The 21,359-nt window shown below is 44.1% G+C and overlaps 1 protein-coding gene across 2 annotated transcripts in view; it reads right to left on the bottom strand.

Moving 5' to 3' along the window:
• Positions 1 to 271: 271 nt before the first annotated feature.
• SNX9 (sorting nexin 9) overlaps positions 272 to 21,359 on the bottom strand; it is a 104,651-nt gene continuing 83,563 nt past the window's right edge. For both annotated transcript variants that reach the window (XM_023254527.2, XM_019831438.3), the window contains 8 exons: positions 17,855 to 17,958; positions 15,872 to 15,975; positions 12,115 to 12,192; positions 7,828 to 7,904; positions 6,418 to 6,507; positions 4,467 to 4,581; positions 2,504 to 2,595; positions 272 to 551 (listed from right to left, as the gene is read on the bottom strand). In XM_023254527.2, the coding sequence (XP_023110295.1) occupies positions 504 to 551; positions 2,504 to 2,595; positions 4,467 to 4,581; positions 6,418 to 6,507; positions 7,828 to 7,904; positions 12,115 to 12,192; positions 15,872 to 15,975; positions 17,855 to 17,958 (708 nt within the window). In that variant the 3' untranslated portion in view covers positions 272 to 503. The remainder of the gene's footprint in view (positions 552 to 2,503; positions 2,596 to 4,466; positions 4,582 to 6,417; positions 6,508 to 7,827; positions 7,905 to 12,114; positions 12,193 to 15,871; positions 15,976 to 17,854; positions 17,959 to 21,359) is intronic.

The raw sequence follows: 21,359 nt of genomic DNA, 5'->3' as shown, positions 1-21,359 counted from the left end.
AAATATGTCAGTGAAAGGCATGTAGGTTTCCCTAAATAGACAGGAATCCCAAAGGACTGAAAAGAGTTATAAAAATATACGAACATATATATATTTTATTCTGGCATACTTCATATTTTTAAGAAAGCAATTAGTAATTACCTGACATTGGGTAAGAACCAGAAGATCGTGGGCGACGTAAAAATTACAGTTTTATGTAAAATACCGGTGGGGGAAACCCCTAATCTTCTGTTCAAAATTCTGATAACTTTAAGTACTTTCCAAAAATAGAGACGATTTCCATCGTTTTAATAACGGATGTGGAAATGAACAAAACAAGACTATCCCTAAGTAACCGGTGCGTTTCAGTTGGTTAATAAAGTAGATGCAGTTTTTTGCAACTCTATTTCTTTTTGGTTTTCTTTCCTTCCTTTTTGATTTTGATGGCAGGGGAAAAACATCACATTGCGTTGCCCCAGGTCGGAAAGAAGCACTTGGGAGTTCGCTTCGTGTGCCGTTCTGTCCTACATCACCGGGAAGCGGCCGAGGGCCTGCCTCAGCTTCTCTGCAATCTGGTGAAAAACGAAATAACCTTGAGAGATCACTCCTGTTACGAATTCATAGTATTCTACTATTTCCATCTCTTATGAGTAAAACATTACAAACATTCCAGCTGAGGGGCACCTGGGCGGCTCAGTCGGTTGAGTGTCCAACTTCGGCTCAGGTCATGATCTCATCATGGCCTGTGGGTTCGAGGCCCACGCCGGGCTCTGTGCTGACAGCTCGGAGCCTGGAGCTGCTTCGGATTCTGTCTCCCTCTCTCTCTGCCCCTCCCCTGCTCACACTCTGTCTCTCTCTCTCTCTCAAAAATAAACATTAAAAACATTTTTTAAGAACAAATACTTTAGCCGGGCTATGCTTCTAGTCTCTTCCAGCACCAGGCAGCCAGAGAGACCCCCTGAGAGCCCAGAGGGTGCCACTTCCTTCCAGCACGGCCCCTTCCTCCCTGGGGAGCCACACTGCCAGGCTACTCACTTCTCCCTCCAGTGAGGCAGAGAGAGCGGGTTTCAGGCTCGCCCAGATCCCCCTGCCTTGCTGGACACCATGGACTCCTGAGGCCCCTCTGCTGAGCGCGCCTCTCTGATCCCGCCTGCTGCTGGGCCGCCAATGTGGAGACAGCACACAGGTGCACCGTTACGGCCAGTGCCGTATTACGGAGGAGATCATGTGTCTACCCTGCCCCCAAGGAGACCACACGGTCCTTGAGGACACAGATGTCTTCGCCATTCTTGGAGCCTAAGTATCTGGAATGCGTGCTTGGTGTATAATAGGTACTCAGTAAATGTTTGCTCCGTGAACAAATATGCGCATTTTACAACTTAAGGGTACTTTCTCATAAAACTTGTTGCATCTAACAAGGACGGTGATTGAATGCACGGGTTTCTATTTTGAGTCACAAGGTCATTGATAATTACACCTCACTTGGGCTTCAGATTACTGAACAAATCAACATTATCAGAATTTCAGCAATTCGCCTTCAATTCTTTTCTCACGTAGAACAAGTGCAATCTGTGATTCCAACACATGATGAGAAGCAACCTTACAGCGGCACCGGTTAACACGGAGCGTGCAGCCGGAGAGCCCAGGAACCACGCTGCAGAGGATACAAGGCGGAAGGGAATTCTTTCTAGAAACTCAGCGCCAAAACCAGCCGCTTCTGACACGCAATTCACAACACGTGGAGAGCACACCAATCACAGCTTCCTTTCAAGAGTCTGTTGGAGACAGACATTTTCGGCGCTGTCTCGCCCAGAGAGGACACGTGCGTGGACGGGAGTTTGGGGCCTGCCTACCACCATCCTGAACATACATGAGATAATACCGAGGAAACAGTGGAAAACTTAGTAAGAAACGGGCAGCCAACACACACAGTCAATCACGCAGTGACAGGACTTGTCTTCCGACGTCTGAGTTTCCACTTACATGCCAGGTTCTTTACTGACTGTACCCCCGGTCAACGATAAAATTACTATGCAGAGTATAAGAGTTTACATTTCTGTTGCGGTTTCCTAAATGAAAACATTTGGGGCTTCTTCCTCTCGCTTGTTTTCTTTCTGAAGTTCCTTCGGTGCACAGGGAGACGTCATTCCCACAGGCCGCCTGTGGTGCCAGGCCCCTTCCCCTTCCCTGTTCCCTAGGCACAGAGAGGCTGCGGGGGTGGGGAACCTCCCAGAAAGGACTTATGGGGGCCTCACAACCAGCCTCCAGTACTCCTTCTTCCTGAAGAGAAACCTTTTCTAATGCTGTACCATTCGAAAAGGAAAAGGCAGATATAATTAAAAGGGTTTTAAAAAACACACCCAATAATTAACCTCCTTTGGTTTAATACTTAGGATTAAAAAATACAAACAGGTTAACTCTGTAGGGTCAAAGTTAAGTGACCACAAATCCTCCTCTGTGTGTGTGTGTGTGTGTGTGTGTGCGCACGTGCGCACAAAGGGCCTGGGGCCGGCGGCCAACTTACTGTTTCGTAGAACTGCACTTGCTGTTCCAGGTACAGGCGGATGACGCTGTTGTAGTCATAGATCCGGTTGCTATGGAAGTGATTCATCTCAGCTACAACCAAACCCAAGACATCAATCAGTACCCCTGAACTTCAACAGACAACACCTGGTTTCTCTGCTGGGTTGTGATCCGTCATCAACTGGATTTAATCTGCTTGGCTTCAGGGCAGGGGCAGTTCTTGACAAATCACTCTATGCAGAGGCTAGAACATCTGAGCAGTTGATGGCAAACAATACTTTCGGGCAGAGCGATGAGTTTTGTGGGTTTACGTGTTAGATACTAAGAAGCCTGACATGGTCACGCACGTGTGGACTGCTGTCCCAACAGAACTGATCGAGCAGAAGGCTAACTTGGGGGTTATTCTCTGCAGACAACAATGCAGTTGAGAGCATCACGTTATGGAGGACCTAGCAAGGCACCTCGTGGGTCCTGCCCTGGTCCCCCTCGCGCGGCCACCGCCTGGGCAGGTTTCTTGGGGCGCCCTGGAACAGCTGTGCAGATGGATGAGACACAGAGAAACCCTCTTCTGTAACAGAGCTTCGCTGCCCTGAGCACCAGGGCTCTTGGAACTCGGCGTCTTACCAGGCGAGAGGACTTGACACCCGTTCTTTATCTTTGCTGAATCCATCGATTCACAAATGACTCCCTTGTGGAAATTGGTCTCTCGGTGCCACCCCCATCCCATCACCAACTCTGGAGGGGACTTCTCACACCTCCACCTTGCATTTCCCCTTGTTCTCTGTGCCCAGAAAGCCAGCTGCTGGCCCCAATTCCTACAAAAAGGGAATTGTCCTGAGTTTCGTGTTAGCTGGAGTCATGCGAAGCTTCTCATTTATCTACTTGGGTAACTTCAAACACAAGTTCAAACCAAATTCCCCATTGCAAACCCTTCAAGAGCCAAATCTTCACTCAGGCTTTCCCATTTCTGCCTCTAGTTGCCCTAGTTCTGGATATCTTCCAGACATTCTTCTCTTTGCCCCACTAGTTCCCTAGCCCCGAGGGGTGTTTCCTGGCGAAGTCTGTAAATGGGCCCTTCTCTTCTCTGAGCACCACGTCTTTTTCAGCCCCTCAAACTCTCAGACTGCAGAAGCAGTCGTCTTCTCTGTGGGCTTCCTGACGTCTGCCCCCTTCAGTGTCTCCCACCCTCTCCTGGAGCAGTGGACCCCCTTGGCCCCCAACATCAAACCTTTAGTGGCTTCCTAATGCCCATGTCAAGTCTAGGCTCTTCGGCCTGGCTCTCCAGGCCCTCCACAATCACCACACTTACTCCCCAACAACCTGCAGGTATACTTTCTGCCCGAAGGCCAAGAGGAGAGGATCTTGTCCCATTCTTTTGTGTGCTTTTGTTCCAACTAGAACATCCTTCCCCCTTCTCCTTTGCTTACACCTGTTCTACCCGCCCGTCAAAACAGGAAAAGTCTGTTCACTGCTCCTCTCTGCTGGAAAGCACTCAAATATATAAAAATTAACTAATATCTTCTTTTTATTAACAAACTTTGCTGAAAACGCTATGTCCAATCTCCCTTTACATTCTAGCGTCCTGGGGGACACAGGTTACAAAGTGCTAAAAGCTGAATTTGGGAATCTCACACGGTGTTACGAAAGGAGCTAATATTAAGGGTTATAAAAGTAATTTTCACTGTCTCTAAGAGATAATAAAAATGTACAGGTTTGATCAGGCTGTCATCCATAGTTATGTCAGGGAAATGTGCCAAAGAATAAATAAATATTACAAATCTTCATTAACACTGGGATCCTGCAAACAACGGGCTTATGAGAATACTTTAAATCAGCTCTTGGTTACCTACTAGCTGTGGTTCACGTTTGGATTTCTCTCCAGCAAGAAGAGCAGATTTGCTGGGGGCTGAGGGTGGGGGTGGGGTTTAAAATCTCCGCTAGCTGTGCACGAACCTCTCTCTTACCTTGCAACGCGTAAGACATGGTACCAACGCGCTTCACCATGTTCTGTTTGTCCTGTGGGGTGATCTTACTAGTTGCCACCAGTTTGTCACTTTCTTTCACTTTTTCTATCGCTGCCTGTGAAATACAAATGCAAGAGTATGAATAAAACAGAGCTAAAAGGATTAGCCATTAATCTAAAATAGAACAGTGCCAACATATTCTCTACCTGACTGGCTACTCAACAAGAAAAAAATGTCCCCACAAAATAAGAACACAGGAAAGCACCTAACTGTAACTTCCCGTAAGTCGCTTGGAAGCAAGAAGGTTGCTTTTCTTGAAATACAGAACTAAGCTAAAATGGGACTGTTTAACGCCACGACAGAAGAGAAAACCAAACAGCGCTCTTATTTCTGTAGTATCTGTGAGCCAGAGTCAGGGCCTGGACAAGAGTGGTATGGAAGAGGGAAAGAGGCATTAGCAGTTTGCAAAGTCGTTTGATCAGGGACACGGACGAGCGCATGCGCCCGGGGCCTCTCCCCCTGTGCTGTCCTGGAGCGGCGGGTCACCAGCTTTACTCTGGTTTCTGCGAGGAGCGCCGTACCGATTTCAGATTAATACTCACATGGAGGTAGCTGTGAAAGCTGCCAAATGTTTCCCACTCCAGGACCATCAGAGAGCTCATTAGAGCTGTCTGGAAGGAAAAACTTCACACTCGCGCATACATCAGGCTCCATGCCCAAAACTCTTAAGTGCTGGCACCAATCCCTACAACAAGCTAACCCTTCTGAGCTGGGTTTTTTTTTTTTTTTTGAGATTTTTATTTTATTTAATTTCCTCTCCGTTTTATTTATAATTGACACACAATATTGTAGGAGCTGACGTATCGTATATATTGCAAAACGATTACCACGGTGCTATGAACATCCCTCACCTCACGCGGTTACAAGCTTTTTTTTTTTCCGCCCCCTTATGATGAGCATTTTTAAGGTCTACTCTCCCAGCAATTCTATTCCTGGGCGCGTATCTGAAGAAAATGAAAACATGGTCTCAGAGCGATAACTGTACCGTCAGGATCACTGCAGCGTTACCCACGACAGCCAAGATGTGGCAACACCGAAGTGTCCGGCGACGGGTGGGTTGTAAAGAGAATGTTCTGAGTTTTGTATGAAAAGATCTGAAGTTGCACAAAGCTTCCTGTTTACCTACGCCACCCCCTCCTGACACTTCCGTTATCAAAGTCAAAGGCTAACGGGGCCTCGTGCCAGGACTGTTAGGGTCACAGACCAGCCCTCTGTGGAGATTTTCCTCACAAACCCAAGTACATCACAATACCCTAGAGAAGTACTAGAGTGGATAAAATAAGTCCACATTCTGAACTAATATAGAATCTGAAACAGAGGAAAATTAACCAGAATCAAAATGTGAGGACACCCTAAAACATTTCTAAATCCAGTTTAAAAATACCTTTACGATACCTTACGATACTACACAGTTTCCTTCCTATTACCCTAAAAATATAAAATTGATGTTGACCATTGAAGTTTTAGTCAGGAAGCCTTTCATCAGGCCCAGGGACAGAACATCTTATTTCATATCAATAGGGAAGGATCTCAGAGGACTTGCCCAAGCAGCTTACAGGGGTCTCACAAAGGGAAAGCAGTATTCCTAACATTGTCTTCAACTTCAAACAGCAGGATTATTTTGTTTGATACTTGACCTAAGTATGTGCATAAAGGAGCGTTTTTCATATTTTTGTTTCCTCAAAATTATTTTTTATAGAATCCAAAAAACTAGAAACTCCCCATGATCTAAACGTGCTACGGGGACCTCACTATTTAAACAGACCAAGCAGTTTCCAGCTTATTTCGGAAAGCCCCTCCTGACTCAGGGCTGTGCTGACAGACAGGGACCGCGCAGGTGGCCGTGAGTGGCAGCCGGATTCACCCGCGTCATCTTCTGCGATCAAATTACCTTATGGGCGCCAATAATATCAGGGAAGCAGCCAAGGAAACCTTTATATTCATGATTGCATTCCATGAGGAAATGGAGATCCTTCTTTGGCTGTAACAAGACACAGATCGGTTATTACTGGCAGAGAAATCCAGGCAACGGAGGACAAGAAAACAGTCATACCTGAGGGCTGTGTCAGCCAAGCCCCCAGGTGCTAGTTACTATGGTCAAGGGCTATGCATTCAGCCTAGTTTTCCTGTAAGAAAACAACCCTCCAAGGCTATTACACTCTCAGTTGTAGATTGAAGAGAAAATGATAGAACATCAGATAATTTTTAGGTTGGTTGGTAAAATCAGCTATTTTGAGGTGGCTCAAAATATAACATTATGTGGGGAAAAAAGCTAGTCAATACTGTCTGTTTATATATGAGCAAATAAGATGTAATCAATGTCTCAATTTTAGCAGAGAACGTAAAATATAATTAAAAATCTGGCAACCACCTTAAGTGGCAACCTAAAATTTTTAAATTTTTTTGAATTATAATTTTTAATAGTTATGTTATGCACAGTTCTAAAAATTAATCTCTTTATAACAAGCAGAGGTAGTCAATGACCAACATGAATGTGCGTGCACAAGGATGTATCTCAAGAACTGAACTAAAAACTTTTTTTTTAATTTAGGGATTTGAAACAACATACATGGTTATCCCCCATTAGGGAATTTCTGATCTGTTGTCTATACAAAAGAACTGGAGTTGGGCCACTGAAGACCCCAATAAAAGCCATGTGGCTGTTACAAGGACCTGCCTTTCCCAGGGGCCACAGCAGGTATGTTCTCCTCGTGAGCTGCTGACTGCTGAGATCCTTACGAGGCAGGCTCTCCCATCACCATTTACCAGCTGAGTGAAGCAAGGCTCAGACAGACTAAGGGTCCAAACAGTGACTTGAACAGTGTTCTTGCTATAATGTTCCAACCCCCTGTTGGTGAAGGATGGGTCCAAGCCATCGACACCGGAAAGTACTCCTTTAGTTTTTTTTTTCTTTTTATTTATTTATATAATTTATTGTCAAATTGGTTTCCATATAACACCCAGTGCTCATCCCAACAGGTGCCTTCCTTAATGCCCATCACCCACTTTCCCCTTCCCCCCCACCCCCCATCAATCCTCAGTTTGTTCTCTGTATTTAAGAGTCTCTAATGGTTTGCCTCCTTCCCTCTCTGTAACTCTCCTTTAGATTCCCGAGGATACATTCATCTAGCACTTTTGCTTAACCAAAGAAAAACTATTACCAAATACCATTAACAAAGATACACAGGGATAGAAAAGAGAAGGATATCTATTTGCGAAGTTTGTTTTAAAATAGGTTAGATTAAATACGTGGATTCGACAGCATGAAATCTTTACTGGAATCGCGTGTCTATGTGGATACCTGTTCTGCCACAAGACCGGCAATTTCTTCGTAAGTCTTTCCTGCTTCTGTTATCGCAGCATTGAGATCCGTTTCGCCTGGAAATCATTAGAGCAACATCAGTGGTCGTAAGTTGTATTTTCACTTCATTTATTTTAAAAATTTTATTCTAGAAAATCCTACACGTTTCAAAACCAGAGGACAGTGTAATGAGTTGCAATCTACCCGTCACCTGGCTTCCCAATGAACAGCTCACGGCCAGTCTTTTTTCACCTGTACCATCCACTCCTTACCTCCCTCTTTCGCTGGCCGTGTAACAGTTCACTCATAATTTTTACCTAAAAGATAAGGACTCTTCAAAAAGCAAGGACGATACCAACACCACACTGTAGAAAAGACAAACTGTTCCCGACATAAATTATCCAGGCGGTGTGCAGCTCCCTGATGTCCGAAATCAAGGTGGCTGCTTTCAGGACGCAAAGAACGTCCAGGTGGCCGAGAGCCTAAGTGTTTCTTCAGTCTATAGGCTCTTTCTCCTCCCTCCTTTTTGTTTTCTTGCAAATTTCTTTTTCGGGTGTCAAAGAAACCGGGTACTTGTCTTGCTACCTACAGTCTGGGTTCTGCTGACTGTCTCTGTGGTGATAACACAGTCCTCGGTTCCCTGTACAGTCTCGGTCTTTTATTTGAGGAAAGGTGTGTAAACTGTTGCTTTTCCGCTTCGATTACTCTTTCTCGATCTGAAGCACTTCTATAAAAAGGAACCTTCCTTTATCAGCTATCTGCTTACCGTGAGGTACTGGACGAGAAAAAGCACATTAAATGCTTCCTTCTCTTTACCATTTTCAGAATAATGAGTTGATTCCCTAACCAGTCCCCTAAAGGTAATGGAGATCAACTTTTTAAAAAAGCACTGAAATCTGGATTTAAACGTACTCGATAAGCTTCACTTCACAGAAATTATTACTTGCACTAATGCTCAAATTTTCTCTTTACAGGCCAGCGGAAGGCTCTTCAAACTGGCTTCTGAGTTCTTTCTGCGGGGAGCTCTGGTTCATGTGGGTGGAGCGCAGTGTTCAGAAATCCCCCTGTGGGTGGCGCTAGAGGCGCTTCTCACTCCTGGATTGGATATTTCGGGGCCTTTTCAACGTGCAGAGTGAGGCAAGCTGCATTTTTTTAAAAACAGGGAAATCATAATGAACTCATATTGACATTTCCAATTCAAATTTAGGACTACAGGATTTTTCATAATGGGTTTTAAAACTTTTGATCTTTATGTTTCTCTCTTTTAAAACTTGGTTCCTAACAACAGTAAAAGAATTACGTATTTGCTTTCCCCCACAGAACGTAAAATAGTTTTAGAAGCTTTAGAAAAGCAATACCAACATTTTATGCTAACTACATGATTACTGAAAAACGAGATTTTTGAAGTCTTTTTTGGCTTTAAGACACCTGCTACTAGGGACGTATAATCAAAATTCGTTGTTTTAAGGTGATCTGAAGTAATTCTCTACATGGTTATGCCCTCCTCTTGATGCATCCAATGATTCATTTTGCTTTTGCTTTTTAGGAATTTTTTTTTTTTTTACATTTTCATTTAAATTTGTTTTCTAATAATAAAAGTAAAACAACAAATATAAAAATAAATGTAAAACATTCACATCGTTCCAAAGTAGAATCTACGGAACAAGATAAAACTAGAGGTCTAGAGGTCTAGCTTCTGTACCCGTTCCTCTTCTCCCCCAAAGATAACCATTTCAATATTTTTATCAGTTATTTTTCCATGATAATCCATAAGGATATGAAGCGCCTCATAGATCTGTGCAAAGGCGATGCTAATGGTCTCCATGTTGTTCCAGTAATTAGTTCATGTATTCTTAAAGGGACTGTGGAAAGTTATAGTTAACATAATCCAAGATGTTCTCAGGAACTGGAATCATCTGAATTACTTCAAGATCAAAGAGTGCAGCGCTGCCCCAAGAAGCCAGCACGTGTGGGCAAAGGAACACGTGATGAGACACAGAACTCAACTCTGCTGACCTTCATTTGCCTTGAAAGGTCAAAGGCCAGTCTTGAAAAGTTCTTTCAAAACAAGATCTCTAGTAAGGTGAATGATATTCAACACAAAGCGTAGGACATTGAGTACTTTTAGTAGTTGGCAAAGTGCCACTTGCAACCGGAGTATTTGACAACGCACTGAGGATAGTGTTAAGCACAGAAAACATGGAGAAAGCAAACAGTGCTTCTCTGAGTGTGGTTTGTGGTTCGGAAGGGAATACACAGGTGGGCGCCGTGGAGAAGGTCATCTCTTACTGTCTCCTCCCCTCTAGGATGTCCTGATATTGTCGGGGCCTCACTCTACTGCCCCCCTGCAGCCCTCTCTATCCCTCCTTTCTTCTAGGTCGCTTCAGGCTGAAATTACAGAAGACATAAAACGCCGGAGAGAAGCTGGTCATTTTGAAGGTACACAGACTCCACTAAAATGCACATACAGAATGAGAAATATATGGGAAGATTTTATAACGTTACCAAAGAAGACCTTTAGGAACCATTTCTCAGATTACCGAATGTCTTCTGTTTCCCCCTTTTCAAGACTTTTGGTTCAAATTATCTGCACCCTCTATAAACATCACATTTAGTGAAGAGGGAGTGATGTGTCTTTCCCAGCATCGACCAGGAGAACCAGTGAGTGAACTGCTGTTTACACATTCTGTGATCTAGCTCTGAGTGATTTTTAAGTTTTATACGTGACTTCAAGGGACGAAAGACCTCAAATATGGGTCCACGTATTATACAAACTTGGAAGCTATTGGAAGGATCATTGTTGGGCTTAAAAATCTAATCTTGGAGCGGTTCCATTCTAGCTTGGACGGGGACACCTATAAGACTGCTGCTCTCAACGTAATAATATCACATAAACTCAAAAGCCATACTTTCCCTTCGAGTCACTGAAGCACTGTAGGAATGAAGAAATCCAAATGAACTAAAATCAGAAAGGGCTGAGCCTGCCACGCGGGTGGAAGAAGGAGCCCTCCACAGGCAGAGGAGCCCCGGGGGGACGGGAGGCGCTGCATGTGGGCTGTGAGGGACTAGAGCCTGGGGAGCCCCAAATGCAGGGCCAGTTCCCCCACACGGGTTGTGTGCAGGAAGAGGTGATGGAGGGAAGTGAGGGCGGAGCCGGAAGACACCCAGCTCTCAGGTGAGGCTTAAGGAAGGCGCAGATCCGGGTGAGCTCTGACATGTGAGTGCACGATCGGGGTCCAGCATCTTCAGAACAAAAGCTCTCATCCCGTCAACGCACTACAGAACCACAAAGATGAGCGTGCTCTCAGGGTCTGGCCGGCACTCAAGCAGTGGATGTGGTCCTAGACTTGGCCTCTGCATCAACCCCCGTGGCACCCTGGCCAGAAGCTTATCTTTCCAGGCCTACGTTCCTCATCTTGAAAGAGGGGGCCCGATTAACTAATCTTCAACGCTCCCATCAATCTGAAAGTTGGGATTATAAAACACAATTCAGCCAGGCCAAAAAGAAATATTCATACACAGCAGCCCCAATACATTTTGGTGAGGGACTAATTTCTCGTTCCTGAAGATACTCAGACACTGACATCCAACGACCTATCTTCCCTAGGAATTGGGATACAGAACTCGGTCGAAGTACCAATTCTATCATTTCTGTAAGTGATGGGACACGCTCAGATTTAAGAACTGCCACTCACCTGACAGATACCTGGACTCCCTACCTGCTCCACAGGGCAAACGAAGCAAAAGCAAACCAAAACATAAGGGGAAATGGCTGGCTTGTTCTCGCAAGTGTGGGCAATGTAAACGTACAATGAATTCGAAAAACCACAGGTAAGATCTACAACGTGGGACAAGTTGAAAATAATTATAAGCTGCGGAGAGACAGAAAGCAACGTGAATTTGTTACTTAGTCAAATTTTCCCTCCAAACCGCGTTGGTGAATTCTGGCCTTTGTAACAGGAAGACTGGACTTCTGAGTTTGGCGGGGAGACGAGAGCCAGGGCGGAGGCTGACGTATCACAGCTGCCCGTTCGAGCGCAAGAGCTGTGCCTGAGCACAAAGAAAGGCGAAGAAGGCCAGCAAGAAAATACATAGTGTAACAACCCTCCACTCTTCTCAGAAGCAATGAAGTGAGGTTGCAGGAGTCCTGAGTGGAGCAGCCCAGCCAATTTAAGTGTCGGTGACAAGGGCCCGTCACTGCGGAGTCTCTGTCTGCCTACAAGAGGCTGGAGGGGTGGCTGGTCTGCGAGACACTTATGGCCCCAAGACAGATAGACACAGACGTACCTTGATAACCGCTGGAACTAAACACTGTTGCTAAGCTCTGCAGAGCCTTTCCTATCTTCTGATACTCCTTGGGTAATGCTGGAAGAGAAAAAGGAGTGCACGGTTAACCAGTCCTCCGAGCAAACTGAAATGGGCTTTGACTATTTCCTAAAAGTGATTACTTTTATCATGAAAGAAATTTGAAAGGATTCAAAATAGTCTATATTCTTTAATAAAATTGTTTTGAACAAAGGATTTTTTAAAAATAAAATTCATTATTCACGGATGGTTCAGTAAATGGCAGATGCTATTATTATTAACCACCGTCACCACCGCCCGCATCCTTTGGAGCGACCGGGAGCTCATTTGGAAGATGTCTGGCTGACAGAGGACTTTCATGTACACCACCCGATCACCACGACAACCCATCTACCGGGCGGAGACTCCACATCTTGGTTTTGTGGGTTAGAAAAATAAGGCTCAGATAAAGTGAGTGGACTTGCCCAGGGTCACATGGCCAACAAATGGTGGGTTTGGCACGTGTGATTCCGAATACATTGCTTTCCTCACTGTTATGTATGTATGAACGATTATTTGCATAAATTAAATAAATAAATAAATAAATAAATAAATAAATAAATAAATAACTGAAAGCAGCAATGTGTGCAGAAAAATATGGCAGAAGGACTCAGGACCAGGGAGGGGGGTTTTAGCTTGCTCATCTGTATAACATGATTAATGAAATGATCTCTGAGGTCCTTCTAGGGCTAACATTCTAGAATTCTACAGTCACTCTGGAAAACTCTGAGCAGAGTCTATCTTAGGCTATTTTCTCTGCATCTGTAAGTAATCCCTTTCAACACACCAAGTGCTTTTCAAAAGAAAGCCTTACTTGCATTTGAAGGCTTAGTGCAGGGTCTATCTTAAAGAAGAAAAGATTCAAATGTTTCTTTAAAAACATCTAGTCCAGAGAAATCTGAAATATGGTCTATAAGCAGCAATAATCAAGAGACATGAATTCAAACCATATTGGCTTAATTTTAATAAACCGTTTACCTTTTTGTAACTCAGTTTTTGCCTCTATACATGGGGTTAAAGACACCAGCCAGGTGCTTTACCACACCAAGCATGTGCCACATTTCTCACTTTACAAATCAGCAATTTTAAGACACTCTTTTGAGAGAAAAGAAGAAAGAAGATATGCTTAAACTAAATCCCAATCAAGTGCTTCAACTCTCCCTTTCCCCCCACACCAAAAAGGGCAGCCTCACACCAATATCCTCTATTTCATAAATCTGGCCTTATGGCTCATATGGAACCTGAACTTGACTAGATATTAGACATAAGGGATTTAACTCTTTAAAAGAAATCATAAACCCAGATTTTTGTGATATCCTTGAAATTCTGATTGGAGGATTTGCACTTGAAATATTTCTAAAAAACAGGGAACATCTTTCAAAGAATCTACGATTGAAATGATTATCATGGCCTCAAAAGAGCTTACAGCTAAAATTAATTATTTTAAAATGAAATCACTGTTTGAGTGAATGTCACTCCCCCTTCCGTGCTGAGTTAGCTCCCTGTGACCCAAGGCCTGAGCGGGTTTTCTTTTCTAGTGTTGCATTTGTATACATTGCCGTGTGGGGCTTACTTCTATATTTAGGGTACAGCATCATATGTCTTTGCCGTGACAAAGGAGCAACTGTTATCACTCCCAGCGTCTGCCCCCCGGGCACGAACAGCTGGCACACAAGTGGTTTTGTTGATATAAAGTATTATGTGAGTGGCAGAGGGCCATTCGGTATAAACAGGGCCTTTTTTTCCTGCAAAGGGCCAGACGGTAAATATTCCAGGCTCTGTGGGGCCACAGGTTTCTGTCGAAGGTACTTGACTCTGCCACTGTAATGGGAAAGGAGCCACGACAGTACGTATATAAGCGGGCATGGCCGTGTTCCACTTTTACAAAAATAGGCCCCAGGCCAGATATGGCCTGCTGGCCACAGTTTGCCAATTCCTGATGTAATAAGGGCTTGGACTGAATAGATCTTAACACTGCTATGAACTTTGCTGTGCTAGGGTCTGGATTTAATAGATCTTAATATTGCTATTAACTCTGCTGTGGTATCTTAATAATTCATTCACAAGTTACCCCACATTCAGTTTCTTATTCATTAAAATTAGTTTTTGACTTCCAATTTTATTCTTTTCCCCTCATTTAAAAGAAAAATACCACCTGTTAAAAAACTTTACAAAATGGAAAATTAAGCTCCTTCCTATGCTGAGTACCATAGTTTAAAAGTGGGTATTATTTTTGTAATTCAAAGTAGAAGCCATTTTATTAAAACACACAATCAACCCCCCACCCCACCCGCACCCAAACCCTGAATACAACCAGTATTCTTATAGGGTGTATGAGCTGAAAGCCAGAAGATTCTTAGATACTGGCCTCATGGCTGACCTACTAGCCTTAGTACTAGGTTAGGTGAGTTAGGACTCACGGCACCTCTTTCTCCAGAGATCATCACAAGCGACCATGATGAGAGCTCAGCTCTCTCTCTCTGGGGCTCTGGAGGCCTTGTGGCAATAAGGGCGGGATGGACGCAAAGAGGAGGAAGCTCCCGAGAGTCTACGGCCATAGACAGCCACGTGAGCACTTGTGCAGCGGTGACCGGCTCTGTGAAGCCTGCTGGGCCTTAGAGGTGGGAGGGCAGCCACGGGGTGTTGACCCCACGGCCGACGCTTGACTGCTTCTGGCCTGGGCTATGTGACAAGAGATGCAAGGACTTGACTGCAAGACAACAAAGGTTCAGCAGGATGACGGTCCAGAAACCAAGGCCACGTGGGGAGGGGGCCGGGGGAGGTACGAAGTCTTCCAGAACAGGGAAGTGCAGGCAGACAGCAGCGGCTGGCGGAGCACCTGCCCTCACCCTGCTCCTCGTCTGACCCAGCATCCTGCTTTCTCTTAAATATTAGGTCTGTAGCCACATACAGGTGGTCCCTGACTTAACAATATTTCACCTTTATGATGGTGTCAAAGTGGTATGCGTTCAACAGAAACTGTACTTGGAATTCTGAATTTGGATCTTGTCCTGGGCCGGGGACACATGGGAGGATCCTGTCTGTGATGCTGGGCAGCCGGCGACCACGGGGGTAAACAGCGGGCACACGACACGCATTCTGCACCCGTGCAGCCATTCTGTCCCTTTGAGTCCGGTATGAGACGCTCAACCATCTCGGTCCTGTGTGAGACGTCTCTGCCCAACTGCAGGCTGATGCAAGCGTCCCGAGCCAGGGGGGGCCAGGCTAAGCTGTGAAGTTCGGGAGGGGAAGTGTATTGAATGTATTTTCAACTTAGGGTGTTTTCCACTCAGGATGGGCTTTTTGGGATGTAACCCCGTTGTAAGTTGAAGAACTTTCTATAAACAAATCTTACCAAATGGATAAACATTACAACGTAAAATCATGACATTAAAAACAACAAGCATTCTCTAAACACGAAGAAAAGATTCATTATTCACAGATTATAAACCCCAAATAACTAGAAACAGTTAAGGGGACACATTTTTGTGAGAGTTCTTGAACTGGATTTGTTGGAGTCCGTTCTCCGTCATCTGATTAGGGCTGACCAGTGAGGGTCACCAGAGAGCCATGGGTATGACATTACTGCACGATGTGCATTTCTGTTTGAGGGGACGGTTCCCCAATGTGGTAAAGGTCACAAAACGGGGCCTGCACTGCCACCTACAAACCCAGAAGTGGCCGCGAGGATGGCACTTACGTCCTGTGCACCGTTTCCAGTGCTCCTGGCCCACGGTCAGTAGCTCCTTCACACCATCATCCATGGCTTTGGTGAATTTACCGACAGCATCACACTTCTGTTCTCTGTGGGGCGAAACACAAGACAGCATGTCCTTGACTTTGCCACCACATGGTCAGTGTGAGGTGCAAGACGAGAAAAATCAACACGGTCAGAGACACATGCACCAAACATAACCACGGGCAGTGGTTTTCTGGCACTGTAGCAACGCCCTTTACTCAGGCTTGAAGGGGCACTTGGGCGGCTCAGTCGGGTAAGTGCCCAATTTCGGCTCAGGTTTCAGGTTTCAGCTTGCTCGGCTCCGGTCATGATCTCGTGGCTTGTGGGACTGAGCTCTGCATCAGGCTCTGCACTGACAGCACAGAGCCTACTTGGGATTCTCTCTCTCTCTCTCTCTCTCTCTCTCTCTCTCTTTCTCTCTCTCTCTCTGACCCACCCCCACTTGTACTGTCTCTCTCAGAATAAACAAACTTAAAAAAAATTGCCTAAAAATCTGCCATTTAAATTTTAACTCTGCTTCTGTTCCCCCTCAATTCCCTGTGAATTTTAACTAAAATCATTCTAAAGGAAATGAAATCGTGGTTTCGTGAATATCTTATTTGGTGGAGGTACCATCGGGTAGTTTATTCATTCATTCCAATAAGTACTTCAATGAATTGGAGAAAGTGACCTGGATACACAACCATCTGAGTGATACCGAACAACTCAGTTCTTTGAGGATATAAAAAATGCCAACCTGAAAAAATCATCCCAACATAATGCTAAATGAAAAAAAAAAAAAAGCTTATAAAATAGAATGCATAGTGTGAGGTCTTTTTTTGCTTAAACAATTTTTCTCTTAGATACATATGCACAGAGGAGATTTTGGAAGACCTAGGTCAACACATATTAACATTGATTTTTCTCTCTGGGCAGTTGTAACGTTTTTTTGTTTTTGTTTTTTCCCTTGTCTACACATTTGGTAACACATAAGCAAGACTTTTATAATAAGAAAAAAATCTTCTTAAAAAAAGCCCCAAGATTTCTAGTTAGTTTTTAAATAGAAAAGGAACTACTCCAGATTTTCGACCAAGCCTTCATAAAAAAAAAAAAAAATTACATAATTAGAAACAACAGATGAAAAAATAGCACGAAACTGCAGGTTAGAGATTTACTTCCTTTGAGGCAATGTTCAGAGATTTCTGCCTTGTTGAATATCATGTAGGCATGCGCTGGTTCTGTGCCACTTCGTTTTATCATGCTTTATTATTTTTTTTCATCAGACCTATTTTTTATTTTTATTCATTTTTAATACAATTTATTGTCAAATTGGCTTCCATACAACACCCAGTGCTCATCCCAACAGGTGCCCTCCTCAATGCCCACCACCTGCTTTCCCCTCTCCCGCCATCCACCCTCAGTTTGTTCTCTGTATTTAAGAGTCTCTTATGGTGTGCCTCCCTCCCTCTCTGGAACTCTTTTTTTTCCCCTTCCCTTCTCCCATGGTCTTCTGTTAGGTTTCTCAAGATCTACATATGAATGAAAACATGGTATCTGTCTTTCTCTGACTTATTTCACTGAGCATAATACCCTCCAGTTCCATCCATGTTGCTGCAAATGGCAGGATTTCATTCTTTCTCATTGCCAAGTAGTATTCCATTGTATATATAACCACATCTTCTTTGTCCATTCGTCAGTGGATGGACATTTAGGCTCTTTCCATAATGTGGCTATTGTTGAAATTATCGTGCTTTATTAGAGGTAACTAGAAACCACCATGTCCATTATGAAATCACGAACTTCAGGGTAAAAAGGAAGCAGACTTCAATCTGACGCTACGGCTAGAAAGACAACGCTTCCCTGCACAAGTGATGTGCTCCCCATCATCCAACCACAGCCTCCCCGGCCTGCGAGCACAGGAGGTGGACACAGGTTTGGGAGGAAGGAAAGGCTGATCTCTCTTACATTTCTAGTAAGTCCAAGTCAGGGGCCTCCGGTTCCATGGTGGAAAAGATCATAACTCCTACCAGCTCGTCTTTCTCAGCCTTCCTCTTCCCAGTTTTCCATTCCTGCAAATAAGAACATTATAATGTTACCGTGGACAGCACAGTCTTTCAAAACTCCCTAATGCGACTGGCTCACTGACTATCTTTCTAATTGTCGACAGCAGCTCCCATGCCATCGCTCTCTCCACCGAGGGAGTGTGCACACCCCAGATGTAATCTCTGTACACGAAACACGTGCCAATGCGCAGAACGGTCCCTGTGAGCCCAAGTCCCTTCAGAGCGAGGGGACTCAATTCCTATCCTTTCCCAACGCACAGCAATATAACAGTGAACACGAACACACCCTATATTCCTGACCAAGTACCTCAAAGTTTTAGGTTAAATGTTTTCTTAAAAAAGGTGAAAGCTTTTCTAAAATATAAGATAGGAACCAATATTATGAGCTATTTAAAAAAAAATTTTTTTTGTAAGATAGATCTATAAAGATCTATCTACACACACACACAGAAAAGCGCCTAAAGCCATAATATACAGTGCGACCAATTCTCACAAAGTGTAAGATAATAGCTGTGTAACCTACCCCAAGGCCAAGAGAAACAAGCTGGCATTCCAGAAGGCCCCTCGTGTCCCTTCCCAGTCCTGACCCCTGCCCTCCCCCACAAAGGTAACCACTATCCTCTTTTATAGTTACCAGTTCCTCACTTTTCTTTCAAGTTATACCCTCTAGACACAAGTCCCTCATGGGTAGGTTGGCTGGGTTTCCGAGCTGGTGAAGACCACCCTACCATGTATTCTTTGTATCTGGCTTTTTTGGCTCAACCTGTGCTTAGGAGCTACAGCCACATTGTTGGTGGAGCCACAGGCCATTGGTTCCATTCTTGCCTGAACACTCCCCAGTTTGTTCACTCTACTACGGGTAGCCACCTGAGGCCCTGCAGGCAGGGGGCAGCGGTTGAGCAAGATGTTATGTACATGTGCCCCGATGCGGGCAGAAAATGTTCGCCCTAGTAGGTAACGCTGGGTGACTTCCCAAACTGGTCTTACCCATTTGCACACCCACCAGCAGGTGGGACTGAGCTCACTAAGACGCTAGGTTTAGTTCAGCCATTTCTGGCTAGTGTGTAGTACTATTCTCGGTACTTCTGATTTGCATTTCCGTGATGACTAATGAGATTAAGTACTTTCCCATACATTCGTTGATGACTGAGATACTGTCTTTTGTGAAGTACGTTACCAAGTCAACCCTACAACTGGGCTGATTATCTTTCTTACGGATTTGTATGTGTTTTCCTATATTCTAAAAGGCAGCCCTTTAGTTGGTTCTAAATGTTTGTAACTTTAGCTTGTTTTTCACTTTTAAAGGCTTCTTTTGATACACAGCTGTTCTTAATTTTAATGCAGTCTAATTTATCAACCTCTTCCTGTGTGATTAGTCATTTTTGTGTCATATTTCAGAAATCCATCCCTCCACTAGGGGTATGAAGATATTCCCCTATGTTACCTTCTAGAAGCTTTATGTGTTGCCTTTCACATTAGACTTGCAAACCACCTGGAAATGATTTTTTTTAAAAACTCTATACAATGGAAACTTCCAAATACATATAAAAGTACACAGAAAAGTCTAATAGTTCCCCTCTCAGACTCAGCTGCAAAACAAATATCAACATTTGCCAATCTTGTTTTTTCTATTCTCCTCCATTCTGCATTTTTTTCCTTGATTTTACTGGAAGTCCCAGATATGGTACCATTTCACCTATAAATACCTTTTTTTTTTTTAAATGTTTATTTATTTTTGAGAGAGAGACACACACACACAGAAGCAGAAGCAGACTCCGGGCTCTGAGCTGTCAACACAGAGCCTGATGCAGGGCTTGAATCCATGAACTTTGAGATCATGACCTGAGCCACAGTTGGATGCTTAACCAACTGAGTCACCCAGGTGCCCCTCACCTATAAATACCTTATATAGAGAAGGCTATTATATGACTTTAATACAGAAGACTACATTTTCAAAATACATAATCACAACACCAATGTCAACCCTAACAAAATCAATAGTAGACTGTGGTGCGGTAGGGACCAAATTTCATTTTTCCCCAATGAAGCCACCCAAGTGACCCAGCACCATTCACTGTAAAGACTGTCCTATCCCCACTGGACTTTGTACCATCTCTGCCTCACATCGTGTCCCTTCTATTCTGTTCCACTGATCTATTTGTCTGGCCTTATGCCCATACCATGCTTTTAAAGTTAGTTTAGTTTTATAACAGGTCTTAATATCCAATAAGGCCCTCTTCCTACTTCATTCTTTTTCAAGAGTACCTTGGCTACGCTATTCTTAGTGCTCTGATTTTCCACCTGTGGCATCTTTTCTGTTCCCCAATTCCACGGAACACTTAGCTAGGTTTTCTTTTATTTCTCTCAAAAATGTTTCACAGCTTTTTTTTTTTTTTTTTAAGGTTTACTTATTTACTTTTTGAGAGAGAGAGAGCCAGAGAGAGAGAGTGAGCGAGCTGGGAAGGGGCAGAGAGAGAGGAGAGAGAAATCCCAAGCTGTCAGCACTGAGCCCGATGTTGGTCTCAATCTCACTAACTGTAAGATCATGACTTAAGCCAAACCAGGAGTCAGATGCTTAACCGACTGAGTCATCTGGGCACTCCTTATAGCTTTAAGTTTATTCATTTTGAGAGAGAGAGAGAGAGAGAGAGAGAGCGAGCATGCAAGCAGGGGCGGGCAGAGAGAGAGGGCGAGACAGAATCCCAAGCCGGCTCTGCACTGTCAGCACAAGCTCGACATGGGGCTCAATCTCACAGTGAGATCATGACCTGAGCTGAAATCAAGAGTTGGATGCTTAACCAACTGAGCCACCCAGGAACCACCACATCAAAGCTTTTTATGTAGAGTTTTTTGTACATTTTCTTGTATTTATTCCTAGATATATTTTTGATGCTACTGTGATAGTTTTTTTTAGATTTTCATTTTGTGTTTATTGCTGGTATGCAAATATGTGCTGTCTTGCATCCAGCTATCTTTTTTTTTTTTTAATTTTTTTTCCACGTTTTTATTTATTTTTGGGACAGAGAGAGACAGAGCATGAACGGGGGAAGGGCAGAGAGAGAGAGAGGGAGACACAGAATCGGAAACAGGCTCCAGGCTCCGAGCCATCAGCCCAGAGCCTCACGTGGGGCTCGAACTCACGGACTGCGAGATCGTGACCTGGCTGAAGTCGGACGCTTAACTGACTGCACCACCCAGGCGCCCCGCATCCAGCTATCTTACTAACCACTTATTTCTAGTAATTTCTCCTCGGGTCTTTGGGATTACCTACGTCCATCCATCTACATGAGCTATATCTGGCCAAAGAATCACAGCTTTCAGTGAGTATCTAGTTTTACACCCTCATTTAGCAGGTGAGGAAACTGTGACCCAAAGAGATCAAATGCCGAGGCCAACATCGCAGAGGG

Source organism: Felis catus, chromosome B2 (genome assembly GCF_018350175.1).
Source record: "Felis catus isolate Fca126 chromosome B2, F.catus_Fca126_mat1.0, whole genome shotgun sequence".
Taxonomy (NCBI): Eukaryota; Metazoa; Chordata; class Mammalia; order Carnivora; family Felidae; genus Felis; species Felis catus.
Note: the sequence above shows the minus strand (reverse complement) of the source record. Positions and strands in the feature narration are given on the sequence as shown.